The sequence below is a fragment of the Lepidochelys kempii genome, chromosome 3 (genome assembly GCF_965140265.1).
Source record: "Lepidochelys kempii isolate rLepKem1 chromosome 3, rLepKem1.hap2, whole genome shotgun sequence".
In the NCBI taxonomy this organism is placed as follows: domain Eukaryota; kingdom Metazoa; phylum Chordata; order Testudines; family Cheloniidae; genus Lepidochelys; species Lepidochelys kempii.
The window spans coordinates 151539015-151565899 of NC_133258.1; the positions used below are offsets into that span (position 1 = coordinate 151539015).

Below are 26885 nucleotides of genomic sequence, written 5' to 3' on the forward strand. Positions count from 1 at the left end.
AGTTTAGTATCAAGAATATCTGGTCCTAGCTTTTCACTTTGGCCTTTTTTATAAATTTCTCACTGTTGCCAAACTGTATTTCCAATGGTATTAGTAACATTGTGTAGATGACTAATTTAGCACTGTGTCAAGCATTAAGCAGTTTTAGGGATGTGTACACTGCAAATGAAGGTGTGATTGTAGCACAGGTAGGTATATCTGCACTAGTGTTAATCTAACAATAGTGGTGTTAAAATTGTAGTGTAGGCCAGGCAAGTTGCAGTTCTAACATGAGTTAGCTGATGGAGGTAAATCCTAGGATAGACCCCTACCAGCTAATATTTGTTAAAATACAGATTGCTCTGTCTACAGTAGGGTTTTAGCAGGTTTCTAACACGAATTCCCAGTGTACACACAGCCAGAGGGTGGAGAGGATGCTGAATCGTAGCCTTGGGAGAGCTGCAGCTCTCATGTGAGAGGATCACTGAAGTCTTCCAAAAATATTGCAAAAGGCCTTGTCCTCACACCAAAATAAATCATAAATAAAAATAGAAAGAAGACTGGATCTGATGTTCTGAATGTACAAATAAAGCAGAAAGTTTTGGATTTATTTTGGATTTTTTTGTGTGAAGAAAAAACAACAAAACATGTTATGAGACTGTCTTTATAGGTCATAAAGGAGCATCACAGGGGCACAGTCTTTTTTTCCTCTTCTTTTCAGTTTGGTTTCAAAGGACTTGAACTGTTTCTCATGATAACTAAAGTGATAGCACTAAAGTGAAAGTTTTGACAGAAACAGAAAGTCCTTTCTAATTACTTCATCTTTTCCCCCTTGTCTTGTTTTTCTTTTGCCTTTTTCCCATCTTATGCCATTCCTAAATCCCATATTTTTTTACAAGTATTAAGACATAGTAACTCTTTGGTCTTTTATTACCCTCTTCTTTATAATGCTCTTATGTTGTAAATGCAGACATTTCTAACCACCCAGCAGTTACAGACAGATTTACAATACCAACTTTACCTCTGTTCTACCACCGTCCATGCTCAAGCCTGCCTATCAACACCTTAGTCATACGACACACAAAACCTCAAAAGCTGCCTATCCATATTACCTCAGATGGGAGGCAGATTCTATGACAGTCCAACTGAAAGATGATCAGCTGATATTTGCTATACTGCAGTGTTTACTTCTTTAAACAATTTTTAATATGCATTTCCAGTTCTGAACCAGTAAGGCATGTTTTTATGAACCAGGATGCAAATGACACAGCTGAAATACATCAGAGAAAGCACCATCAGCCAGTTTTTACATGTTTTGTTTTTAAAGTTTAGAGCTTTCAACAATATGTAGCATGCAGGGTCTCAAAACACAGGGGCAAGAATTCAAGACTTCTAGGGATTTTGGAAGCCCTCATTTTGCCCTTGCCTTGTGTGCGATGATTCATTTATGGGAGCTCTTGCCTTTTAACCACAGACCACTGGTACCGTATATCACATATAAAAGTGGAGTTCAGTTAAAGAACAATGAATTCACAATTTAGTGTCAGCTGTGGACTCCATGACATGTGAACCTGAAATCCAAGACTATAAAAATTGCTGTAAACAAAAGAAGCTACTGAAACATTTTTGAGATCATTAAATAGGTTATCTTCACAAAATCTGCTAAGAGGAGAAGGCAGAAATTCAGTTTGTTCACTATAACCTTTGCAGCAGGGTCTCTGGCCTGCTATTGTTAACTCATACTATGCCCTTCTAGTCCACTGTGGCAGAGAATTCTTTCTAAAAAATGTTTTAAGGAACCAAGAATTCAAGTCTGACCATGTAATTTAGTTTGTGATTGAACTAAACACTAGGGATGTAAACACATTCACTAAACACTAGGGATCTATTTATCCATTGGTACATGAGAGATTGAAACGTAACTGCCATCATAGCTAATAGAAGCTATCCATGTAAGTTCTCTATGCATCAATAAGAGAATAAAACCCCCCAGGGTCTCTAACCAGCTAATTAACGGATGTTCTTATGAAAGACTAGTGAGAAAATGGAAAATACTTCCAGGCATTGTTGCTAACGTTACGACAAAAGAGATAAAGTGTATAGTATATATCTCAGCTTATGCTGCAAAATGCCACTATCTATACCAAAAGATCCCTTTATGACTAAGCTGCAGAACAAAAGGCACTCAAGCAATGCAGTCTGTTCTTAATATTAAACAACACAAAGGAGATTAATAAGCTATGAGCCTGATTCAACCCCATTTTAGTCCATGTGAGTCTTTCCATTGACTTTACTGGGAGTTGGATCAGGCCCTATGTATAAGAGTTATATTGTTATTCATAACCTTTAGTGGGCTCTGGTTTCAAATGAAATGTCTCAGCATGTTTTTTGCAAAAGATATTTTTTACCTTGTAGTCTAAAAGCATTTAGGCCTCATCTACCCTTGACTATTTGGGGAGGGAGTCTTCCACCTTTGAACTAGCGTGAAGCACTAGCGTAAACGGCAGCAATTCTGTGTCATCCAGATTTGTTCTGAGCAGAGTTAGACCACACGGTGGTAAAAATACCAATGTGCTGTATACACCGGCATTCTCACCTTGCTGCCACCACTGGAGCTGCAACAGTGGTGAAGCAGCCAAAGTAGGGACTTTTGCACTGGAAGACAGGGGGTAAAATGGGGCCCAGCTGGGGCCACCCCTGCTGCCAGGACCTTCTGACCCAGAACTGTGCAGGGAAAACTGCCCCATTCTGGGGGCACTAGGATCCAGACGGTGCCTTCCCTTCCCCCACTAATGTAGTCTTGGGGGAAAACTGAAAAAAGCAGCCAGCCAGAAACTCCAGCAGAGAGGAACAGAACCAGCCAAGGCAGAGATCTTTGGACATTCCAGTCAAAAGCATGGACCGTTCTGACTGTCTCTACTCTGTGCTGATTTGTTGTTTGCACCAACCCTCCCCTCTCTCCTCCAACCCCCCCAGAATCTCTTCATCACAGCTTCACAGTGTTAGGATATAGATATTCAGGCCTGTCTGTAAAGGCCCATACTCTAAGAATTTAGGTGTATTCTTATCACTTGGCTAGTTCTAGAGGTATAAAAGAAAGAATCAAAATCACTGTCTACCAGTGTAAGGTCCTTCTCTTACTGTGACAGTCTGAGGCCCTGTTCTTAGGCTAAGGCCTTTGGCTAAGCAGCAGAGGCAGCCATAAGCTGGGAAGAAAACAGTCACATCTTTACATTCCAAACTAGTCACGTTGAAAGAAGGTGCTATTGGGCTGTTAGGAATACACTCCTGTCCTGATAATGCCTATCACGTCCAGAGAAAGGGAAGTGCCTAGAAGATGTAAAAGGAAACTTACTTTGATAGCATCCTATCTGGCAAGAACTCTCTTATCAATAGCTGGGATGTGAAATCCTCACTTCTGTATTGTTTTGTCATTATACTTCCCACTTTGCTATTGTTTGTCTGTATAATCTCTGTCTGGTTCTGTGATTGTTTCTGTCTGCTGTATAATTAATTTTGCTGGGTGTAAACTAATTAAGGTGGTGGGATATAATTGGATACATAACATGTAACAATATGTTAGGATTGGTTAGTTAAATTTCAGGAAAATGATTGGTTAAGGTATAGCTAAGCAGAACTCAAGTTTTACTATATAGTCTGCAGTCAATCAGGAAGTGAGTGGGTGTGTATGTGTGAAGGGCAGAAATGGGAACAGGGAATGGGGGTGAGGAAATTAGAATCATGTTTGGCTAATGGGGGAAATGGGAACAGGGAATGGAGGTAAGGATATTGGAATCATGTTTGGCTAAGGGCAGGAATGGGAACAGGGACACAGGTGTAAGGCTCTGTGGTGTCAGAGCTGGGAAGGGGGACACTAAGGAAGGAAACTGGAATCATGCTTGCTGGAAGTTCACCCCAATAAACATCTAATTGTTTGCACTTTTGGACTTTGGGTATTGTTGCTCTCTGTTCATGCGAAAAGGACCAGGGAAGGAAGTGGGTGAAGGAATAAGCCCCCTAACACAAAGCATACTTACCCCTCTTACCCTCTCCTCCCCTGACCTGTTCCCTTCACCCCCCTGCCCTTCCGTTCTCTTTCCATTTAGCGGATCCTCTCCTAAATTCCATCGAAAACCAAGCAAATAAATAAATCATAGAACATGACATTTTCCACCATCACATTGTTCACTCTGCTTGTGTGTTCTGTCCCTCCCACCACCATGTGTCTGTCTTGTCAATGTAGACAACATTGTCTCATTGCTTCTTTGTACTTTCCTATCCATCTGGATGCATTTGTTGTCTCTTCTGTTGTACTCAGTTTATAAGCTCTTCGAGGCAGAAGCTGTTTTTTTGTTCTGCGTTTTGTAGAGTGCATAGCTCAATCAAGTCCTGGTCTATGATTGGGGTGCCTAGGTACTACGGTCATACTAATACTAATAAGCAATAATAATAATAATAAATTTCCTAAAAGAGGCTAATGTAAAAATAGCTTCCTCATCCAAATATTGCTTGGCTTACTGAGGCAAGTAGATGATTCCTTTTTAGGTAAGCAGAATTTGGCCCTTACTGTAATAGAAAACTATAGGTGCTAATTACTGCATATACTGACACATGCTTTTTTTAGCCACCTTAGATAATTGTATTATGTCCTGAGTACTCAAATGCTTCAATAAAAATATAAAATATAATTAATAAAAGCTGTAGACCCCATTCTAGTATCAGTTTTTATGTTTTCAAATAAATCATAGAATCATAGAATATCAGGGTTGGAAGGGACCTCAGGAGGTCATCTAGTCCAACCCCCTGCTCAAAGCAGGACCAAGTCCCCAATTTTTGCCCCAGATCCCTAAATGGCCCCTTCAAGGGTTGAACTCACAACCCTGGGTTTAGCAGGCCAATGCTCAAACCACTGAGCTATCCCTCCCCCCAAAACAGAGTTCATGTAGCTTTGCTGTCTAACTATTTCTGTTGAATGATAGAAATTCAGATCTGATAACAAAGTGCATCCCAGACTGGCACAGAAGTCTGTTTATTCAGGTTATAGTTTGTCTATACTTTGCTCTGACATGGAAAAAAGCAAACAAACCCAGCATTGGTAAACTATATATCATAAATTGTTGCTGAGGTCCAATTTCTTGTAAAGTGAAAATGAGTGATACGTGAGCTTGTGAATTATCATGTTTCATTCAATTACTGCATTACGCTAGCACAGCCACTGGTAGATTTAAAAGAGTAATGTGAGTGAAATCCTGGCTTCATTGAAGTCAATGGCAAAACTCCAGTTGCTTTAATGGCATCAGGATTTCACCCTTCCATGTTTAAGTGTTGGTCCTGCTTTGAGCAGGGGATTGGACTAGAGGACCTCCTTAGGTCTCTTCCAACCCTAATATACTATGATTATCAAGTAGACGGATACACAACACAAAGTCTTGCTACAATACAATGTTAACACATTAGAAAGAAATATTCAAGCTTTGTTAAAGGTCTTGTGACTTTATATTCTTTAAAAGGTAGACTATTTAGTAGTATAAATAGAAGTCTAGGCATACTTAATCCTGTCTTAGCAAGAGATTGGACTGGGTGGCCTCTTGAACTCCTTTCCAATCCTACATTTCTATGATTCTGTATTAAGGCATGTCTACACTACACAGCCTATGCTGGCACAGCCCTCGAATGTAGATGCAGCCTATATGGACAGAAGGAGATTTCCTTTGGTGTAGGAACACACTACACCAGTACCCTGAATTATGTTAACTACGCCAATAGAAGCGTTCTTCAATTGACATAGCTGCATCCTTACTGTGGGTTCTATCAGCACGGCTATACCCATCAGGTGTGTGGTTTTTCACACTACTGACCACCACAGATATGCTGATATAACTTTTAAGTGTAGATGAAGCCGAGGGCACCTGATTTTTCCAGCCAGAGTTCTTAGTTTAAAAAGCCAAATCCTGCTTGCTTTACTCCTGAGAGCGGTCCTGCTGAAGTCAATGAGACTTCTTGCATGACTAAGGCAAACTGGATTTAGCCCTCATTTTGGCCTAGGTCATTGGGTGATCCATGTCTAGAAGGAGAACTTTTCTTTCCTTTTTTAATAACATAGTTACTAACTACGTAAAGTCACAAACAACCCCTCTGTTAAACATAATGTCAGATTCTGAGATGTGCTGTACATCTCTCAGGATCAGGCTTCAGTGTTGTAGCCTGTTAGACAGCAAGAAGACAGATTTGATCCTTCTGTTTTTCTACTCTGTTCTAAGTAGATCTTTCAACTATCTAACTGGATACCTGCAAGGAAAAGCTGAAATTGTCACTGAGGCAATGGGTAAGCTCAGGTCATGAACAAGAGAAATCTGCTGAAAACTGATAAAATATACAGATAATCTCCCTTCTTCCCTGCCCCATGCTATATGTGGAAGTTCTGAGGGGACTTCTATTTTTTGTTTTTCTCCTTTGCATTTTTTCTTATATTTTAATACTAGTGTGAAAAAGTTCTGTCCTTGTCTCTGGGGGTCCCGCATTTCCTGGTGGATTTTGTTAGCCTCAGAGGCTCACTGTGACCCTCCACGTACCCCTTCTCTCTCTAGAGGCAAGGGTCACAGCCTACTGAGCCATTTTCATCATAAGCCAGCGAGGAAGGTGAGGAGAAGCTATCCTCCCTTGCAAAGTCTCTGGGCAAAGGAGGGGGGGAGCCTGGGCCCGCCCTCTACTCCGGGCTCCCTAAGCCCAGGGACCCTAATAGTATCAGCTATGGTACCTGACTTTTTAGAAATAGGACACATACAATTCCCTGGGCTACTTCCCCACAGCAGCCCCCACTTCCTCAAGATCCACTTCACCCTTACCTCAGGGCCTCCTTCCTTGTGCCTGATATGGTGTGTACTGCTCAGTCTCTCCAACAGCACAACTTCCTCCTACAGCTCCTGACATGCGCACCCACCTGACTAACTGGGAGGCTTTAAACAAGTTTCAGCCAGCCCGTGATTGGCTTCAGGTGTCCCAATCAACCTAGCTGTCCTCCCTGCCTTCTGGAAAGATCTTAATTGGCCCCAGGTGTCTTAATTGACCTGGAGCAGCTGCCATTTGCTTATTCTGGTAATAGGGATTTGTTTAGCCCGTGGCTAATATATCTGTCTCCCACTACTCTACTATAGCCATCTGGCCTTGCCCCATCACACTAGATTATAATGAGACACAAGACGGTAGTGGTGGAGAGATGATGGGATCTCATTCAATATATCTAGTGGATAATACACTAGACTGGAAGTCAAGAGACATGGGTTCTATCCTCAGCTCCAACACTGACCCACTGTATGACCTTGGGCAAGACACGTCACCTGTCTGTGGCTCAGTTTCTCTATCTGTAAATTAGAGATAATTATGCTTTCTTTTGTAACACGTTTTGAGATCTATGAATGAAAAGCCTTATGTAAGCACTAAATATTATTATTACTACTATATATCAGTTTATTAATGTGAACCACCTACCTGGCAGCTAGACCTGGTTTTCTAGAGAACACACAAAATCCTCAAGTCGCAAACAGAAGCTCCAATATTTTTAAGCTATCAATGCTACAAACTTTGGGCCTAATCCTTTGAAGTGCTGAGTCCCTTCAACTTCCAGTGAAACTAACTGGAGTTGAAGATGCTCAGTCCTTTCAGGTTCAGGCCAATTGCTATTATCTTAATTTTTAAGTAAAGCAACAAATGCCTCCAGATTTTCCAAATTGAAATAATTTTTGATTATTTTCATATTCAAAGGTTGTGTTGCTGTTCCCAAAGAAAGTTCATTCCAAATGAAGGAAACATCCAACTGTGACTGATAAGTACAGTCACAATAGACAAAGATATTAGCTGGATATTTTTAGTCTGCTAATCATTTTGAGCAGAATGGCAAACTCCCATTCACTTAATTGGGAGCATAATCAGGCCTTAATCAGCAGTGCCAAAGCTAACAATGTGACTCTTAAGCAACTATAATTAGGCTTTAGAATTAACATCCAATTAAGATGAATGGAGGAAGTTTGGCACTTGACTAGACTAGAAACTTAAACCAAACTTCTGAAACTTGGATGACTAAAATTAGGCACCAAAATGCTTATTTAGGAACCTAAATATGTAGAGCCCTGCAAATCCGTGGGTATCCGCTTTATATCCATGGACCATTTCTGCAGATAGCAGTGCGAACGCGGATACAAATTTTGCATCCACGCAGGGCTCTGACGGTAAGAGCCAAGTAAGCAGCTTGAGGAACTGCGGCACAGATCCTTCACCTGTCCTGGGCACGGGACCTGGGGGGTAGGGACACTGGGTGGGAGGCTGCTTGGGCTCCACGTCCAAAGCAGGTGGAGGGTCCGCTGCGGCTCTCCACAGCTGCCTGCCTGGCTCTTACCATGGTCCCTCCACCTGCCCTGGGTGGAAGGGCTGGTGAGCACCGACACTGGGCAGGAGGACTGGGGGACATGGACACTGAGTGGGAGGCTGGGACATTTGGCGGAGAGGTTGCGGGGGCAGGGACATTGGGAAGGGGGTGGGGGGCAGGGACACGGGCTGGGGGCTGCTCAGACTCCCCGCCAGGGCAGCTGGAGGGTCAGCCATGGCTCTGCACAGCTGCCCACCTAGCTCTTATCATGACCAGGCTGTGGCTCTGAGCCACTCCCCTCCCCGGCTGGAGCTGGGTCTGGGAGAGCTGCGCTGGTCTCTCCACCTGGTGGAGGTCTCTCCACCTGCCCTGGGTGGGGGACTCTGACACTCTCTGGAGGCTGTTCGGGCCCCCTGCCCAGGGCGGGTGGAGGGTCCACTGCAGCTCCCCACAGCTGACAGTGTGGCTCTCCCTGAACGAGCTCTGGCCAGGGAGGGGGGTGGCTTGGAGCTGCAGCCCGGAGCCGCAGCCTGGCCACGATAAGAGCCAGGCGGGCAGCTGTGTGGAGCCATGGTGGACCTTCCACCTGCCCTGGGCAGGGGGCCTGAGCAGCCCCCAAGCAGCTCCACAGGTCTCCCTCCTCCTGCCAGACCAGCAGCGGACTCTCCACCTGCCAGCGGTGCAGGGGGTGGGGGACTGAGAGCAGCCCCTGGCTGCATCCCCGCCCCTGAGGCTCCCCGCCCAGCCGAGGGCAGGTGGAGGGTCTGTGACTCCACGCGATCTCCTCACATGGTTGTCCCCGACTGGGCTCCGGGGAGGATGCCTCGGAGCATCAGCCCGGCCCTCAACATAGAGCCCTGCAAACGCATGGATAATTTTTGCCGATAGCAGATCAGATGCAGATACACATTTGTGTATCCACGCAGGGCTCTATAAATACGTGCTCTGATTTTCAGAGAGGCTGAGCACCTGTAGTTCCCATGATTTCAATGGGAGTTATGGGTGCTCAGCACTTCTGAAAATAAGGGATATGTCCTCAAAAGTCCTTAAATTAGTTGGGAGCCTAAGGGTACCTCTACAGTATGAAATTATTTCGAAATTATTCTATTCAAATTTTCAGAAGCTATTTTATACATTCGGTCTTTTGTGTCCCCACTAAAGTGCATGAATTTGGCGGATTGCATCCATAGTACCAAGGCTAGCATTGAATGTCGGAGCGGTGCACTGTGGGTAGCTATCCCACAGTTCCTGCAGTCCCCGCCACCCATTGGAATTCTGGGTTAAGCTCCCAGTGCATAATGGGGCAAAAATTTCCCCCGCGGGTATTTCTGGGTGTGTGTCGTCAGAAAGCTACGGCAGACAATCATTTCGCGCCTTTTTGGCGCGCAGACGCCATACTGCTTTCAGCAGACGGTGCACTGCTGCTCTCCTGCTACTATGAATCCACCTCTTATTTCCTTTTATTTTCCTATGTAATCTCTACTATCTACTCTTTCTCTTCGTCATCGAACGCTTCCGCTGCCAGCTCTGCTCGGCCATCGTGAGCCGAGCAGCACAGTTTCCGCCACCAACTCTGCTCTCCCGCTATTGCCACACTTCTGAGCTTCTCCATGTTGTCTGTCCTGGGCTCCCACCTCTGTGAAAGCCACAGAAGACAACCATTTTCAGCCTTTGTTCAGCTACCGTGAACCAAACAGCACAGCTTCCACTGCCACTCTGCTCTCCTACATTTCGTGCCCTTTTTCCAGGATTACCCATGCAGGCGCCATAGCCATGGAGCCCGATCAGATCTCCGCTGCAGTTTTGACCATTGTAAATACCTCACGCATTATCCAACAGTATGTGCAGTACCTGCAAAACCGGGCGAGGAAGCGACAACAGCGTGATTACTATACTGATGGGGACATGGACACAGATGGCACAGCATGTGGCGATTGGGAGATCATGGTGCAGTTGGGCCAGGTTCATGCTGTGGAACGCCGATTCTGGGCCCGGGAAACAAGCACAGACTGGTGGGACCGCACAGTGTTGCAGGTTTGGGATGATTCCCAGTAGCTGAGAAACTTTCCACTTTCATGGAACTTTGTGACTTGCTGTCCCCTGCCCTGAAGCGCAAAGACACCAAAATGAGAGCAGCCCTCACAGGTGAGGAGCGAGTGGCCATAGCCCTGTGGAAGCTTGCAACACCCAACAGCTACCAGACAGTCAGGAATCAGTTTGGAGTGGGGAAATCTATGGTGGGGGCTGCTGTGCTGCAAGTAGCCAACGCAATCATTGACCAGCTGCTATCAAGGGTAGTGACTTTGGGAAATGTGCAGACCATTGTGAATGGCTTTAATGCGCTGGGGTTCCCTAGCTGCAACGGGGCAATAGACGGAACACATATCCCTATCTTGGCCCCGGAACACTGGGGCGGCCAGTACATAAACTGCAAGGGGTACTTTTCCATGGTGCTGCAAGCACAGGTGGATCACAAGGGACGTTTCACCGACATCAAGGTGGGATGGCCGGGAAAGGTGCATGACACTCGCATCTTCAGGAACTCTGGTCTGTTTGAATAGCCGCAGGAAGGAACTTACTTCCCAGACCAGAATATTACTGTTGGGGATGTTGAAATGCCTAAGTTATCCTCAGGGATCCAGCCTACCCCTTAATGCCATAGCTTATGAAGCCTTACACAGGCACCCTGTACAGTAGTAAGGAGCAGTTCAACTATAGGCTGAGCAAGTGTAGAATGGTGGTAGAATGTGCTTTTGGATGTTTGAAAGCACGCTGGCGCAGTTTGCTGACTTGGTTAGATCTCAGCACAACCAATATGCCCATTGTTATTGCTGCTTGCTGTGTGCACCACAATATCTGTGAGAGTAAGGGGGAGACATTTATCGTGGGTGGGAGGTTGAGGCAATTCGCTTGGCAGCCAGTTTCGCACAGCCAGACAACAGGGCAATTAGAAGCGTGCAGCAGGGAGCGCTGCACATCAGAGAAGTTTTGAAAGCCAGTTTCATGACTGGCCAGGGTACAGTGTGAGAGTTGTGTTTGTTTCTCTTAAAGTTACCCGCCCCTATATATGTATAGAAGGAAGTAAAGTCACAATTGTTTAAAAACCATTCTTTATTATTTGTTGCACAAAACACTGAGAGAACTCAGAAGCTAGACGGGGGAGTTGGGATATTGGGTTGGGGCATGGAGGAGGAGGGAAGGACAAGTCCAGAAACCAAATCAAAATTCAGGATATGTGAGCTTTCTGCTGCTTGTGCAATCCTCTGGGGTTGACTGTGTGGGTCCCCGTAGCCACTCCCCCCCCCCCCCCCGTGTTCTTGGACGTCTGGGTGAGGAGGCTATGGAACTTGGGGAGGAGGGAGGGCGGTTGTTCAGGGGCTGCAGCAGCAGTCTGTAGTCTTGCTGCCTTTCCCGTATTAGAACCACCATACAGCGGAGCATGTCAGTTTGCTCCCCCATGAGCTTGACCATAGCATCCTGCCTGCTCTCATTGTGCACGTCCCTCCTCTCTTCGTATTCATGTAACTCTTTATGCGACTCCGCAATTGTTTGCCTCCACGCATTCAACTGGGTCCTGTCAGTGCGGGAGGACTGTATGAGCTCAGCAAACATGTCGTCCCGAGTTTTTTCTGCCTTCTAATCTGGACCAGCCTCTGGGATGGAGTAGATAGGGGCCACATTGAAACATTTGCACCTGCAGCAGGAGGAGAAAAAGGGAGGGTAGTATTTTAAAAGATACATTTTAGAGAACAAAGTGGACACTGTTCGTCAGTGAAACAGGCAATTCATAGTACACAACACATGTTCTGAAGTGCCTGCCACTTTGATGTGAGTAAGCCAACACATGTGGCCAGGCAACAGAATTCAGCTTGCAGGCAGCGGCCAGGCAACAGAATTCAGCTTGCAGGCAGCCTGCGGGCTCTCTGGGATGATCGCTTCACACAACACCCTTCCCCTCCCCCCCCCGACACCACGTGGCTCCGATGAGGCTCTGAGCAGGGATGAGCCCTTTAAACTAAATGCGAAGAGCCCAGCGCTGCTGGGTTTCCCCCCACCCCCCACCGCGTGGGTCTGATCGAGCTTTCACTCACCAGAAGTGCCTTCTCCAGGGTCATGGTCCAGGAGCATGCTTTGGAAGTAGGGGGAGGCTATTGGCTCCAGCATTAAGAAGAATTCCTGGCTAGGGGGGAAAAACAGATTCCCCCCTTGCCACCTGTGCACTGTCCTCCTCCTCTTCGTCCTCCAAAAACTCATCCTCCTCGCTCCATCTTACTCCCCCCTTTCACGTGTCCACGGACAGTGGTGGGGTAGTGGTGTCGTCACCCCCCATAATTGCATGCAGGTCACGGTAGAAGCAGCATGTATGGGGCTGTGACCTAGAGCGCCCATTTGCCTCCCTGGCTTTTTGGTACGCTTGCCTGAGCGCCTTGATTTTTGTACGACACTGTTCTGTGTCCCTGGAGTAGCCTCTTTCCGTCATGGCCCTGGAGACTTTAGCGTACATATTTGCATTCCTTTTTTTGGAACGCAGTTCTGCCATAACAGATTCGCCTCCCCAACATGCAATGAAATCCAGTACCTCCCATTTGGACCATGCTGGAGCTCATCTGCGAATCCAGGACTGTGTGTTCTCTTGAGATGGTGGACTCTGCATGGTCGCCTATGATGGTGGACTGTGCTGAGGGTCACTTGTGCTGATGGTGACCAAACAGGAAATTCAAAAGTTCCCGGGGCTTTTACTGCCTACCTGGCTAGTGCATCGGAGTTCAGAGTGTTGTCCAGAGCAGTCACAAGGGAGCATTCTGGGATTGCTCCCGGAGGCCAATATTGTTGAATTGTGTCCACAGTACCTGTAACCCGGAACTGCAATCTCGATTTTAGCGCTACTCCACTTGCCGAGGTGAAGTACAGAAATCGGAATAAAGAGCCCTTTAAATCGAAAAAGCTGGTTTGGTCATGTGGACGGAACCAGTTTTATTTCAAGGTAACTTGTCTAATTCCAAAATAACCGTGTACTGTAGACCAGGCCTAAGTCAATAAAACTACAGTGAAAGTCAATAAGACTTAGGCCCAGATTTTAAAAGGTATTTGGCATTGTTTTGCTCAGTGTTTCAACACCTAACTGATTTAGGAGCTTTAATCTCATTTTCAAAAATTATTTAAGCACTTAGGTGTCTAAATCCCATCAACTGTCAACAGGATGTTGCACTTACGTACCTAACTTATATGGCCCTAAGTTGATGATCATAAATGTTGTAGGTTGACTGGTGTAGACAGAGCTAGGTCGATGGAAGAATCCTTCCATTGACTTAACTGCTGCGTTTCAGGCAGGTGTACTCACTACAGTGATAGAAGAACCCCTTCCATTGTAAGTGTCTACAATAAAGCGCTACAGCAGCACAGCTGTTTCAAGCGTAGACATACTCCCTGATTCTACAGAGCTAACAGGAGTAAAAACCAGTAAAAATCTTAGTCACTGAAGCAGCAGATTTGACACCTAGAGAGTGGAACTGATGAGTAAAAATGGCATTTTCTTACACAACTGCTGTTCAGAGTAGAACAATCATTTAAAAGAAATAATATATGTCCAAATCCCACAACTGGACAATCAAACAGGCACTTTGATGTGTAAATTCTAATTTAAGCATCTGAATTTCTCCATTTTTCTTAGGTGTCCATATCTGAAAAACAAACTGTTCTTTTATTTTTTACACTATTAAAATAAAACCAAGCATATATTTAATCTACAGAAATTAAGCAGAACTCAGTTTTTTGCCCTGCTGATCATACGAGAAATAAGTTACATTATTAAAAACTGTTCTTTAGTCCATTTTGTACCAAGCTCACATATTGTTTGAAGCAGCTTTGAAAACAGTCATTTCAGAAATGTCAGCATTTCAGGGAAAACACATTAGTAACACTTTCTTCACTAACATGCATTCCAACACTCTTTAAAAAGTCAGTTCACCATAAAAGAAAAGCTTTCATTTTTCTGAAATGTTTTTACCTCTGAAAAAGACACACACCTCAATGACTAAATTAGCTGTTGCCACTAAAGAGATCTTGGAGTCATTATGGATAGTTCTTTGAAAACATCCACTCAGTGTTCAGCATCAGTCAAAAAAGTGAACAGAATTTAGGAGCCATTAGGAAAAGGATAGATAATAAGACAGAAAATATAATCATGCAATCCCTAGTAAGCCCATACCTTGAATACTGTGTACAGCTCTGGTCGCCCTATCTCAAAAAAGATATATTAGAGTTGGAAAAGGTACAGAGAAGGGCAACAAAAATGATCAGAGGTATGGAACAGCTTCCATATGAGGAGAGACTAAAACGACTGGGATAATTCACCTTGGAAAAGAGAAGAGTACGGGGGATATGACAGAGGTCTAAAAAATCAGAAATGGTGTGGAGAAAGTGAATAAGGAAGTAAGTGTTATTTACCACTTCACATAACACAAGAACCATGGGTCACCCAATTAAATTAATAGGTAGCAGGTTTAAAACAAACAAAAGGAAGTACTACTTAACACAATGCATAGACAGCCTGTGGATCTCATTACCAGGGGATGTTGTGAAGGCCAAAAGTATAACTGGGTTCAAAAAAGCATTAGACAGGTTCATGGAGGATAGGTCCATCAATGGTTATTAGTCAAGATGGTCAGGGATGCAACCTCATGTGCTGGGTATCCTAAGCCTCTAACTGCTAGAAACTTGGAGTCGATAACTGCCCTGTTCTGTTTATTCCCTCTGAAACAGCTGGCATTGGTCACTGTTGGAAGACAGGCTACTGAGGTAGATGGACCATTAGTCTGACCCAGAATTGCCGTATTTCTATTCTTATGTACTGGCCATTTTAAATGTAGGTGCTCAGATACCACAGTGAAGGGCTGCAGTATGAAACTAATATAAATTAATCTGTCCATCAAACTGATGCAGCTTTCAAGGATAATTTTGTGGAAGTACAGAGCTCCTGCACACCTAGAGCTATGTCACCAGCCTGTTATGCACTCAGTTACAGTCAGGGGAAAATATGGTAAAGATTTTTTTGCACATTGTTATTCTGACCTTTCATAGCTGTCTTGATATGAGACAAGGTAATTATACCCTTTGTCCCCTCCACCTCGCAGTTGATATGGACTCGATATAAGCCAATATGAGCTCTTGATCTCCATTACCCTTTTTGTGAATGAAAATACTATCTGCATTGTTTGTGTACCATCTTAAGCCTTGTGTGACTGTTAAAGCTCCATGTTTTATCACACAGTGCAATACTGTTAGTACTGTGCTAGCATAAAGATGTCAAAATGTTGAATTGGGAAAATAAAAGCCAGAAGGGACTAATGACAAGTCCAGCACTTGAAAAAGATGAACAATAATTGATTAAGTTAAAAATAAAAAGGTCTTGCAATAGTGTGTGCACCTGAAAGAAGTAAGTTAAAGTTATTAATAGACTGAAGTGCTAGGCCAGCATTTCCAGTCCTGGGTGTAGAGAGTTCCAACTGGCATGGATTCTGGAAGCGTGGGTGCTATGGAACACAAACGTTTTGATTTGAAATCCTGATTTTCTGGGCATAAAGCTTAGGTTGCTAGTGAGCTCACTTGGAGAAAGAAATTATACCGACATCATTCAAACAAAAAGGCCTCTCCCTTTTATTTCAGGCATGCTACTTACAGAAAAAAGGAGAAGGATTCCATTTAAATGCAACTTTTTTTAAATTTAAAATTATATTACAGAAACCTGTGAGTATACAATTACCTTCTAGTGGGTGTACTCATGATGCTATTTTATACATGTTTTTTCAAGTGTGCAAAGGGTTCCAATAATTTTTTCTAAACAAGGAACTAATTCTCTAGCTCCAAGGAACATTTAAGGATCGGCCCATTATAGTTAAGGAAGCGGATTGTGAGATTCAAAGGAAGCAACTCCTATTTTGAGAGCATTTTATGAACTCCATTCTGAACCAGGCAATCTAGCAGAAGATAATATTATATATTTAAATAAACTAAATGAGAGCAGCAGAACTCTCACATGTTTAACCAAGTATAAAAATAATACAACCCTAAATATAAAGAAATAAGGTAAATGCTACCTACACAAGATAGAATTTAAGCTTACAATTCCAGAGGCAGTTGTAGCTTTATTCTCAAGACCTGTGCTGTGTAATAATGCACTATACACTAGAAGAGTCAAACTCATTTGTTTTTCATTTTGTTTTGAATGTTGTGAAAACAATGTGACAATGTAGCATTATGTGGCCTCCCTCAGAGATATTTTTTTCCTTTCCACTAATTAAAAAAACAACTGGAAGATCCTCCCTCTATTTGAATAAAAATAGTAAATGAAAGAACCAGCTACAGAAACATTTTCACGTACTGGGCCAAACACTACTCATTTTACTCAGGTGAATAGTCCATTGACTTCAGTTGGGCCTACTGGCAGAAAGTAATGAATCAAGTAATATGAAATGTAATAGTTATACAGTATAGCTAATTATATTTTCAGAACACTCGAATATTAACTAATTAATTCCTACAGCAAACCTAGGAGACAACAGTCAGAAGTATCACTATGCCCATTTTACTGATTAGTCTTGAGAAGAGGGGAGAAGTAAAGAGGTAGAGAAGTAGTATCACCACTTTCCATGTGCACCCCGTTAATGAGAAAGAGAGAGAATACAATCTTTCTGATTATTTGGATGCTTATTTAATTTTTGTTAGTGCTAAGATACATGGTCATGGACACATTATAAATTTGATTAGATTAGAAAACTATTCCTGGCTCTGAGCTCCATGGCTTCTCCACAGGCCCTAGCTACATTTTTGTATCCCTCCTCTACTGAAAAGAGCCTAACTGAAATAAACAATTATACAAAGATAGCAAATGAAGTACTTGGTTAGTGCTTGAAAGATTTTAGCTCAGGTATTTTGTACTTGAATGTTTCTTTTGGGTATCTGTAAGCACCAAACTAATAATAAATTGATTACACCACATAGTACAGAATGCCTTTAAAAATCTAATTTTATTTTGGTCTTCCCTAAATTTAGGCGAAGGAACGCAATGAAACTGCTAAAATATGAAGGTCTAAATATGTCCAGGACAAATTTGTTATTCACTTCTCTAGTTAAATACCTGCTCCTGATTTATAATATACTACATAAACCTTAAGGAAAGACCACAGAAAGACTTCTATTAAAGTTTAAGAATTTTGAAGGAAAAGAACTACAAATACTCTGAATATTTCAAAATATATAGTTTAGATACAGATCATTAAAGGTCAATGGAAGATGTGTTAACACAGTAGAAATTTGCAAATAAATCCGCACTCCACAGTAGATGTTAGTTATAATTTCCTTTGATAGGATAAGTAGCCACATCTAACAAGAAATGCTAGTCTGGCAGAGATTCCTAATGTTTTAGGCCAAACAGGCTGCCGCTATTCTAAAAGAATTATTCATTGTGCCTCTGAGAGCCATTATTGTAAGGTGACTCCTAATTACGGGCAACTCTGCATGCTGTATCAGCCTATATACAGGTTTCAGAGTAGCAGCCGTGTTAGTCTGTATTCGCAAAAAGAAAAGGAGTACTTGTGGCACCTTAGAGACTAACCAATTTATTTGAGCATAAGCTTTCGTGAGCTACAGCTCACTTCATCGGATGCATTCAATGGAAAATACAGGGAGGAGATTTATATACTCACAGAACATGAAAAAATGCGTGTTTATCATGCACACTGTACAGAGAGTGATCACTTAAGATGAGCTATTACCAGCAGGAGAGTGGGGGGGGGGAAGAAAACACTTTGTAGTGATAATCAAGGTGGGCCATTTCCAGCAGTTAACAAGAATGTCTGAGGAACAGTGTGTGTGGGGGGGAGCGGGAATAAACAAGGGGAAATAGTTTTACTTTGTGTAATGACTCAACCACTCCCAGTCTCTATTCAAGCCTAAGTTAATTGTATCCAATTTGAAAATTAATTCCAATTCAGCAGTCTCTCGTTGGAGTCTGTTTCTGAAGTCTTTTTGTTGAAGAATTGCCACTTTTAAATTAGAAATCGAGTGACCAGAGAGATTGAAGTGTTCTCCAACTAGTTTATGAATGTTATAATTCTTGACATCTGATTTGTGTCCATTTATTCTTTTACGTAGAGACTGTCCAGTTTGATCAATTACATGGCAGAGGGGCATTGCTGGCACATGATGGCATATATCCATTGGTAGATGTGCAGGTGAACGAGCCTCTGATTGTGTGGCTGATGTGATTAGGCCCTATGATGGTGTCCCCTGAATAGATATGTGGATACAGTTGGCAATGGGCTTTGTTGCAAGGATAGGTTCCTGGGTTAGTGGTTCTGTTGTGTGGTGTGTGGTTTCTGGTGAGTATTTGCTTCCAGTTGGGGGGCTGTCTGTAGGCAAGGACTGGCCTGTCTCCCAAAATTTGTGAAAGCGATGGGTCGTCCTTCAGGATAGGTTGTAGATCCTTAATGATGCGTTGAAGAGGTTTTGGTTGGGGGCTGAAGGTGACGGCTAGTGGCCTGTTATTTTCTTTGTTGGGCCTGTCCTGTAGTAGGTGACTTCTGGGTACTCTTCTGGCTCTGTCAATCTGTTTCTTCACTTCAGCAGATGGGTATTATAGTTGTAAGAATGCTTGATAGAGATCTTGTAGGCGTTTGTCTCTGTCTGAGGGGTTGGAGCAAATGCAGTTGTATCGTAGAGCTTGGCTATCGACAATGGATCGTGTGGTGTGGTCTGGGTGAAAGCTGGAGGCATGCAGGTAGGAATAGCGGTCAGTAGATTTCCGGTATAGGGTGGTGTTTATGTGACCATCTCTTATTAGCACTGTAGTGTCCAGGAAGTGGGTCTCTTGTGTGGACTGGTCCAGGCTGAGGTTGATGGTGGGATGGAAATTGTTGAAATCCTGGTGGAATTCCTCAAGGGCTTCTTTTCCATGGGTCCAGATGATGAAGATGTCATCAATATAGCGCAAGTAGAGTAGGGGCATTAGGGGACAAGAGCTGAGCAAGTGTTGTTCTAAGTCAGTCATAAAAATGATGGCATATTGTGGGGCCAGCATCTCTTCTCCTCTACTGTATGTCATAACTATCTTCCCCATTCCTAACCTATTAAGTAATCCTATTTAGATTAAAATGTAGGAGAACCTGATCCAAATTTATAACAAGAGGTTTCACAGTCACACACTCAATAGCAGATCATGATGCTGCCACCCCCCTATAGGACTGTCCACTTATATTTGTTCCCTAGTTTACGGTTGTTCCTGCAAACTTTCTCTCATGTGAGCAGTCCTTCTCATGTGGATAGTCTCAATAAATGGGATTAATCCTGTGAGTAGAGGTTTGCAGTATTGGGCAGATAGACACTAAATGAGGGCTGTACTCTTAAATGCCACTTCTTGGTGTTCATGTACCTGCAGATATAGTTACACTCATGACTGGCTATGCAACTATATATTCTGCAAATACAGTTCAGTTGCATCTTTTTCACAATATATGTTTTTAAAGAATTTTATTTCCTACAGTGTAATATATACTAAATAGTCTCCAATTATTTACACTTATTATTTTATCAGAACAAACAGAAGAAATGTGTAGAAGTTCAAACAAATACAGAAAGTCATTTTCACTAAAGCACAAGCTTTATAAACTTTCATTTGGCTGTTTAGTTCACTTCCAGCTGTTTTGCTACAGAGTGTATGTGGAAAAACACACAAACTAAACAAATAACTAGATCCTGACATTAGAAACTTTTCCCACTTTAATCATCCAAACTTGGGTTTATTATCATTATAAACTGAATGGAATGTTGAGATTCAAGCAATTTGACTTGCTTGTGTACAGGGAATCAATTCTCTAGCAATGCCTTTTACATACCCTTTGAAACGACATTAACCATTAAAAAAAACCCTATATGTCTATTTTTGTTTGCCATTTTTGGTGTGTAATAGCAGTAAATGACCTTGGAACAAGGCAATTCTTTGGGGTTAATGTCTCGCTGGGGTTAATGGCCAGAGGCATTCCTTGTTGATTATTAACCGCCAGGAAATGTCTTGTATCTCAGTCATTGGGACTTAAGTTTGGCTCTCTATCTTAATTACAAAGCTCTTAGTTCCATCAAAGAATAATTTTTAAAAAGGCAAATATCCACATTGCACAACTCTGAGCTAATTGTAACTAAAAGACCAAGTTAAGAGAATGTAGAATTTTATGGTCTATACTCCAAAAATGGAATTGTCTTAATACAAGTAAGGTCCTGCTCAGAGTTTTGCTTTATGCCACTCAGTGTTCATTAATGGCAGACAATCGTCTCCCTACTTTGCTCTGAAAGGATTAGAATGAGAAATTCCGTGCCACTCCTTTCAGAGGCAGCCATGTTACCTTTTCTGAGAAGTCAGAACGGACTGCTTTTGTATACCTTATAGCAGTGGTTCCCAAACTTGTTCCGCCGCTTGTGCAGGGAAAGCCCCTGGCAGGCCGGGCCGGTTTGTTTACACGCCGCATCCGCAGGTTCGGCCAATCGCAGCTCCCACTGGCCGCGGTTCGCTGTTCCTGGCCAATGGGAGCTGTTGGAAGCAGCGTGGGCCGAAGGACGTACTGGCCGCTGCTTCCAGCAGCTCCCGTTGGACTGGAGCAGCGAACCAGGGCCACTGGGAGCGGCTGTTGGCCGAACCTGCGGATGCGGCAGGTAAACAAACCGGCTTGGCCTGCCAGGGGCTTTCCCTGCACAAGCGGTGGAACAAGTTGGGGAACCACTGCCTTGTAGGGTTAAGATAAAAAGCAATGACATAACAGAACAACACTTAATTTCTTTCAATTCATGTCCTTCAAAACTTGTGCATTTGTATTCACACATTGCTTAAAGTAGGTTTTCCAGATGCACACAACTACCATATTGTACCACCATACCTGACAGTCAACCTTGGGGAAGAGGATAGCAGAGGCAGGAAATCTCAATAATTGGGATTTGTGATCATGACCTCAAAAACAATTAAAAGAATCAGCATCACAGAACACGACAAAAACCCTTTAGCAGACAAGCCGAGAGTGAAAAATTGATGTAATGCATGTAACATTTCACATGTCTACTTGATACCAAAATGTTGCCAAACAAAGAACATTTTGGTGTTTTCTCATGCAAGTCATATTCTACCAAATGTCAAAAACCATAAACTAATAAGGAATCTAAAAACAGACCCCAAGGACAAAAGTGAGAAAATTTAAATCTTTAAAGTCAACATGTAGACAAGATGACTCCTTTATTCAGCTTCTTCAAGACTCACTTCTGTGATGCCAACAAGAAATTAGCCAACAAAGAAATTCCTGTCTTCTATTAACAAACAAAAAGTTCTTTACTCCACTATGCTGGCCATTAGCACTTTTTGAATAACCACAGTATCCAACAGATGTTAACCCTGTCTTTCAACCCTACTATCTTATTACTTCCTCATTATGTCATATCTGATATTAGCTTCTAAGGTATTTGGGGGCACAGATCATGTTGGGAAAGGGATACCTCCCATTTTTTTTTGGCAGAATGATACATTAACAATCTAGTAAAAACTGCAGAGACATTTTAAGTAGGCAGAATATAATTGCCCATGTTGGGAATGGTTCAGATCTACTTTGCAAGATTTAACATTTACAGATTTCTGTCTGGTTCCTCATCCTCAATACACACACCGACTGAAGTTTTCGTTTTTTTTTAAAATTGCTAACCCAACCACAAAATGCACATTAATGTCTCTGGTGAGGGTTCAAGCCACTAAAATTTGCCATTGCTCCTGAATGGAGATTGTTAGTACTGCTAATCCTTCTTTGGATGAGTTTAGTACTAATTACATATTAATAGTAATAAATATTTAACATTTAACATCAAATCACTTCACTGTTAAATAATTAATTAATCCTCTCGACACTTTGTAAGATGGGTATTAATTTCTTTTTACAGATGAGGCATAGAGAAATTAAGTGAGTTGCCCAAAGCCACATAGATAGTCATTATCAAAGCTGGGAATAGAGCAATGGCTCTCAACATTTCCAGACTACTGTACCCCTTTCAGGAGTCTGATTTGTCTTGCATACCCCAAGGTTTCACCTCACTTAAAACTACTTGCTTACAAAATCAGACATATGAATACAAAAGTATCACAGTACACTATTACTGAAAAATTGCTTAATTGCTCATTTTTACCATATAATTATGAATCAATTGGAATATAAACATTATAATTACATTTCAGTGTACAGTATATAGAGCAGTATAAACATGTCATAGTCCAGGGGTCGGCAATCCTTCAGAAGTGATGTGCCGAGTCTTCATTTATGCACTCTAATTTAAGGTTTTGTAAGCCAGTAATTCCTTTTAATGTTTTTAGAAGGTCTCTTTCAATAAGTCTATAATATATAACTAAACTATTGTTGTACGAAAAGTAAATAAGGTTTTTAAAATATTTAAGAAGCTTCATTTAAAATTAAATTAAAATGCAGATCTTATCAGTTTAGTGTGATCCTGGTCCTTGCTTTTCCTTGCTGAGTTTTCCAGTGTCTTGCACGTATTTGGATACTTTAAATGGCACACAGGCTTCTGAGTGATCAGTTGTTAACCAGCTCTGAGAGGGACAGAGGACAGATTTCATGTGTGAAAATACCTGTTCACACAGGTATGTGGATCCAAATGCTGAAAGCATTGCAAATGCAATTTTCTTCAAACGGTTATATTTCACTGGCAGGGACGTCCAGCAGGTCAGAATAGAGGCCCCATGTTCTCTCTCGGTAGCTTCAAGTGCACTCCACAGATCTCCAAACTTTGATGCCTACAATTCTGAACTTTTTAACTGAATGAGCTGCATTTCAAAATCTTCAGCACCCATCCACTGAAATACAGACAAATCCAAGTCGCTTTCATTGAACTTTTCAGGTTTAATTAGAACAGAAAGCATTGGGCCAAATCACTGGAAATCTTGAAATCTGTCAGAAAATTCTGATTCCAGTACTTGCACGTACATTCTAATCTCAGCGTCAAACGCAGTGCGCTGTTCCACGTGGCATGATGGTGATGTAAGCAGCAAATCAGGACTTAAAAATATCCCAGTATAGTGGCGCTAGAACAATTTTTAAGGTGGGGGTGCTGAGCTGCGCCCCTCTTGCCCCTGTCTGCACCCCTCACTGCCCCAGGCTGGGGCCAGTGGGCCACAGCTGGGGGTGGTTGCAGAGCCCCGGGCTGGTGTCCGGGAACCCAGGCCGGCAGCAGAGCCCCCCGGACTGGGGGCTGGGACCTGGGGCCGGCAGTGGGCTGAGTGGGGCCGGCAGCCGGTACCCCAGGCCGACAGTGGAGCCCCTGGGACTGGTGGCCAGGAGCGGGAGCCGTCAGCGGGCTTAGCAGGGCTGGTGGATGGAACCCCAGCTGGCAGGGGGCCGGCAGATGGTATCCCAGGCCAGCAGCAGAAACCCTGGGACCCCGGGACCCGGGCAGTGAGAGTGCCACTGAAAGTCAGTTCGCGTGCCATAGGTTGCCTACACCTGTCATAGTCTATGAAATTTTAGTTTGTACTGACTTTTCTAGTGCTTTTTATGTAGCCTATTGTAAAACTAGGCAAATATGTAGGTGAGTTGATGAATCTCCTGGAAGACTTCTGCATAACCCTCAAGGTATGCGTACCCCTGGTTGAGAAACACTGGAATAGAGTATAGCGGCTCCAGACTATATTTCTAGACCAGGCACAGAACTACCTTACATTATGTTCTACTGTTTTATTACAGCAAAGTTATATGCTCCCAAAACACTTATATGTATTAAACATGCTCTTTGAATACTATGCTTGATAAAATTCTAAATGTTTGGCTTTTAAGGCACAGATGTACTATGTATTAGTATCAGAGTAGCAGCCGTGTTAGTCTGTATTCGCAAAAAGAAAAGGAGTACTCGTGGCACCTTAGAGACTAACAAATTTATTTGAGCATGAGCTTTCGTGAGCTCCAGCTCCAGCTCATGAAAGCTTATGCTCAAATAAATTTGTTAGTCTCTAAGGTGCCACGAGTACTCCTTTTCTTTTTACGTATTAGTAGTGCAAGTTTTCTTTGATACTGGACAAACACACTGCAGCAAGATACTTCTCAACAGAAAGGACGGTTCTTGAATTCTTTTCAGAACTTACATCCAGTATTGAGAGTGTTTGGGTTTTTTTTACTTTGCATTATTATACAACAGTTCTCAGCTGGGATCTGATGGATATTCCCATCCTTCACATTCTCTTTTCTTTATTTTCTCAAAGCTGAGGCTATGAAAACACTGCCAGCAGCCTAGCACAGCTTTTCATGGAAAGTTGTCACTCTAACCTGGCGCCTAACTGCACTTTATTATTGTCTCCAGGGAATTTAACGCTTTGAGGTCACTTGGACTTCATTATGCCAACAGAGAAGGTAACAAAAACTTTCACTGTGAATGTAGAAAAAGAAAATATTAAGCATTACTGAAGTAGCTCTTCTTGTGTGAGTTCTTCTGTTCTTTGCTCCCCAGTTACCATGGCCAGCTCATCCTTCAGTTCCTGGATCACCTTCTTCAGCTGGATAATCATCTACAAATGGCAAGGCAATAAAACAAGCATCACCTTCTGATTAATGGGTAGACCATGATCTTTGCATTAGAAACCTGAGATCAATAGAACATTACATTGTGTGTGGTTTTTTTTCACTCTCATTTTACAATTTCCTTTTTTTCAAATAGGCCAAAATGACTAAATATATTCCACTTGTCTTTTCCATTTATAAAAATGGAAAAAGCCTTCCAAATTCAGTAAATTGTATGTGTTAGAAGACATGGATGTACAGCATGATTTTAAAAGATTATATATAAGAAAAATAATTTGTCATTGGAGTGGAAGAGAATTTTATGACATTACTTTTACTTGTTATTGTATCTTTGCCAAAAAGAGTAAAAGATTGGACAACCACACCCCAAAGCTGGATCATTTTTTTCTTCTTTAGCAAAATAAGTTTCTAAATGAAAACTAAATTTTTAATGTAGAAGTTTTTTAAAATATAAAAATCAATGTTCTCCAATATAAAGGTACACTGTGCTTCATTCATATACAGCCAATAACCAGCAAGTATTATGAATCAACATAATGAGAAGTAATTAAACCACATTAATAAGTAGAAGTAATTGAGGAGGTGATCTGAATATCTATATTGTGTTTCCTAATTTTGTCACTATTGGAACCTGAATCTCATTGCTTTAAAACAGAAAGTTTGTATGAGGAGACTTCTGGCAATACAATATCCTCCTAGGAATAAATCCTGTGAGGTGCTGACCTCCTGCAACTCCCCTTGACTAAAATATGAACAGCAGGTACTTGGCACCTCTCCGGATTTGGCCCTTTTAAATGAATTAACATCTTATGATGGGCTAGAGAAATATCAAAAGTACATTATTTTTCAAAACCCTTAATAAATATGAAGGCCTTGATTCCACATACAATAGCTTTAAAAAGGCAGCCCTTTCAAATGTTACATGGCATGGATTTCAGGCAAAATTAAACATATCTGATTGTATATGCTCCTACAGTTAAGATTCTTTGGGTGTTCTAATCATGCATTAAAATCCTTTCAGATATATGGATTTCTTAACCATAAATTTAACTGTAACTTTGAATTTCCTGCATTTCTGATTTTTTTAAAAATAACTAAAATACTGTTGAAAGTTTTTTTTAATGTTTACATAACTGGGACCATAGGTACTTTGGAAGTTTTACTGCAACTCAACAAAGTATTTTATATGAGAATTAAATATGCTGATAAATGTCTCATTACAAACTCTCTGATTACCACCATAAATGTACTGTATTCCCATTGGCATGTCAGGATTTTTAATCTGATATTAGGACTGGTTACTCTACTGTTACTTTCTGATACTGATCCAGTACTTGGTACAGACTTTAAAGTGAAAATTTAGGCTGGAAGTATAAAAAGGCAGTGTGTGCAGCTGACTCTGAACCTTTAGTTAGCGATTTCAAATGTTACAATGATTAACATTTATCTGATCTATATTTGAAATGCAATCTACAGGGTAGGAGTAAAATGTTGATTTTTTAAAAACAGTGTTAAAAATAACCAAATAACCATAATTATAAAATACTATTTGTGACACTCTTTATCTCATAGGGAACACCCTGCACCCCCATGTTCATCCTTATAATATGATTGTGCAGTATCCAATGCAAAGTTTGTCATGTTGGGTGTCTTAGGAAGGCTCATGATGCACTGAGCATTGTTGTTATAGTAATGTTATAGGTTGTAATTTCATGCATATAGTTATGAGGTTGAAAATGTGTCCTCATGGCTTAAAACAAGCCCAGGCAAAACTCTCCAGGAACAGAGAGGCAGTTCACACCTCATCAGTGCATGTATGGGACAAACCCAGCCCAGTCTCACAGGAACAAAGAACACTGGCCTAGGCAGCAACAAAGGATCTGTTGAACTCTCAAGTGAGTCACCCCCCTTCCCTTAGTCAGTCAGGGACTACGATGAGG

At 42.2% G+C, this 26885-nt stretch overlaps 1 protein-coding gene across 1 annotated transcript in view; it reads right to left on the reverse strand.

The window, feature by feature from the left end:
- Positions 1-26885, reverse strand: part of KIF6 (kinesin family member 6) — a 286955-nt gene that overhangs the window by 147020 nt on the left and 113050 nt on the right. The window contains exon 10 of the mRNA XM_073338562.1: positions 24829-24932. Coding sequence (XP_073194663.1) covers positions 24829-24932 — 104 coding nt within the window. The remainder of the gene's footprint in view (positions 1-24828; positions 24933-26885) is intronic.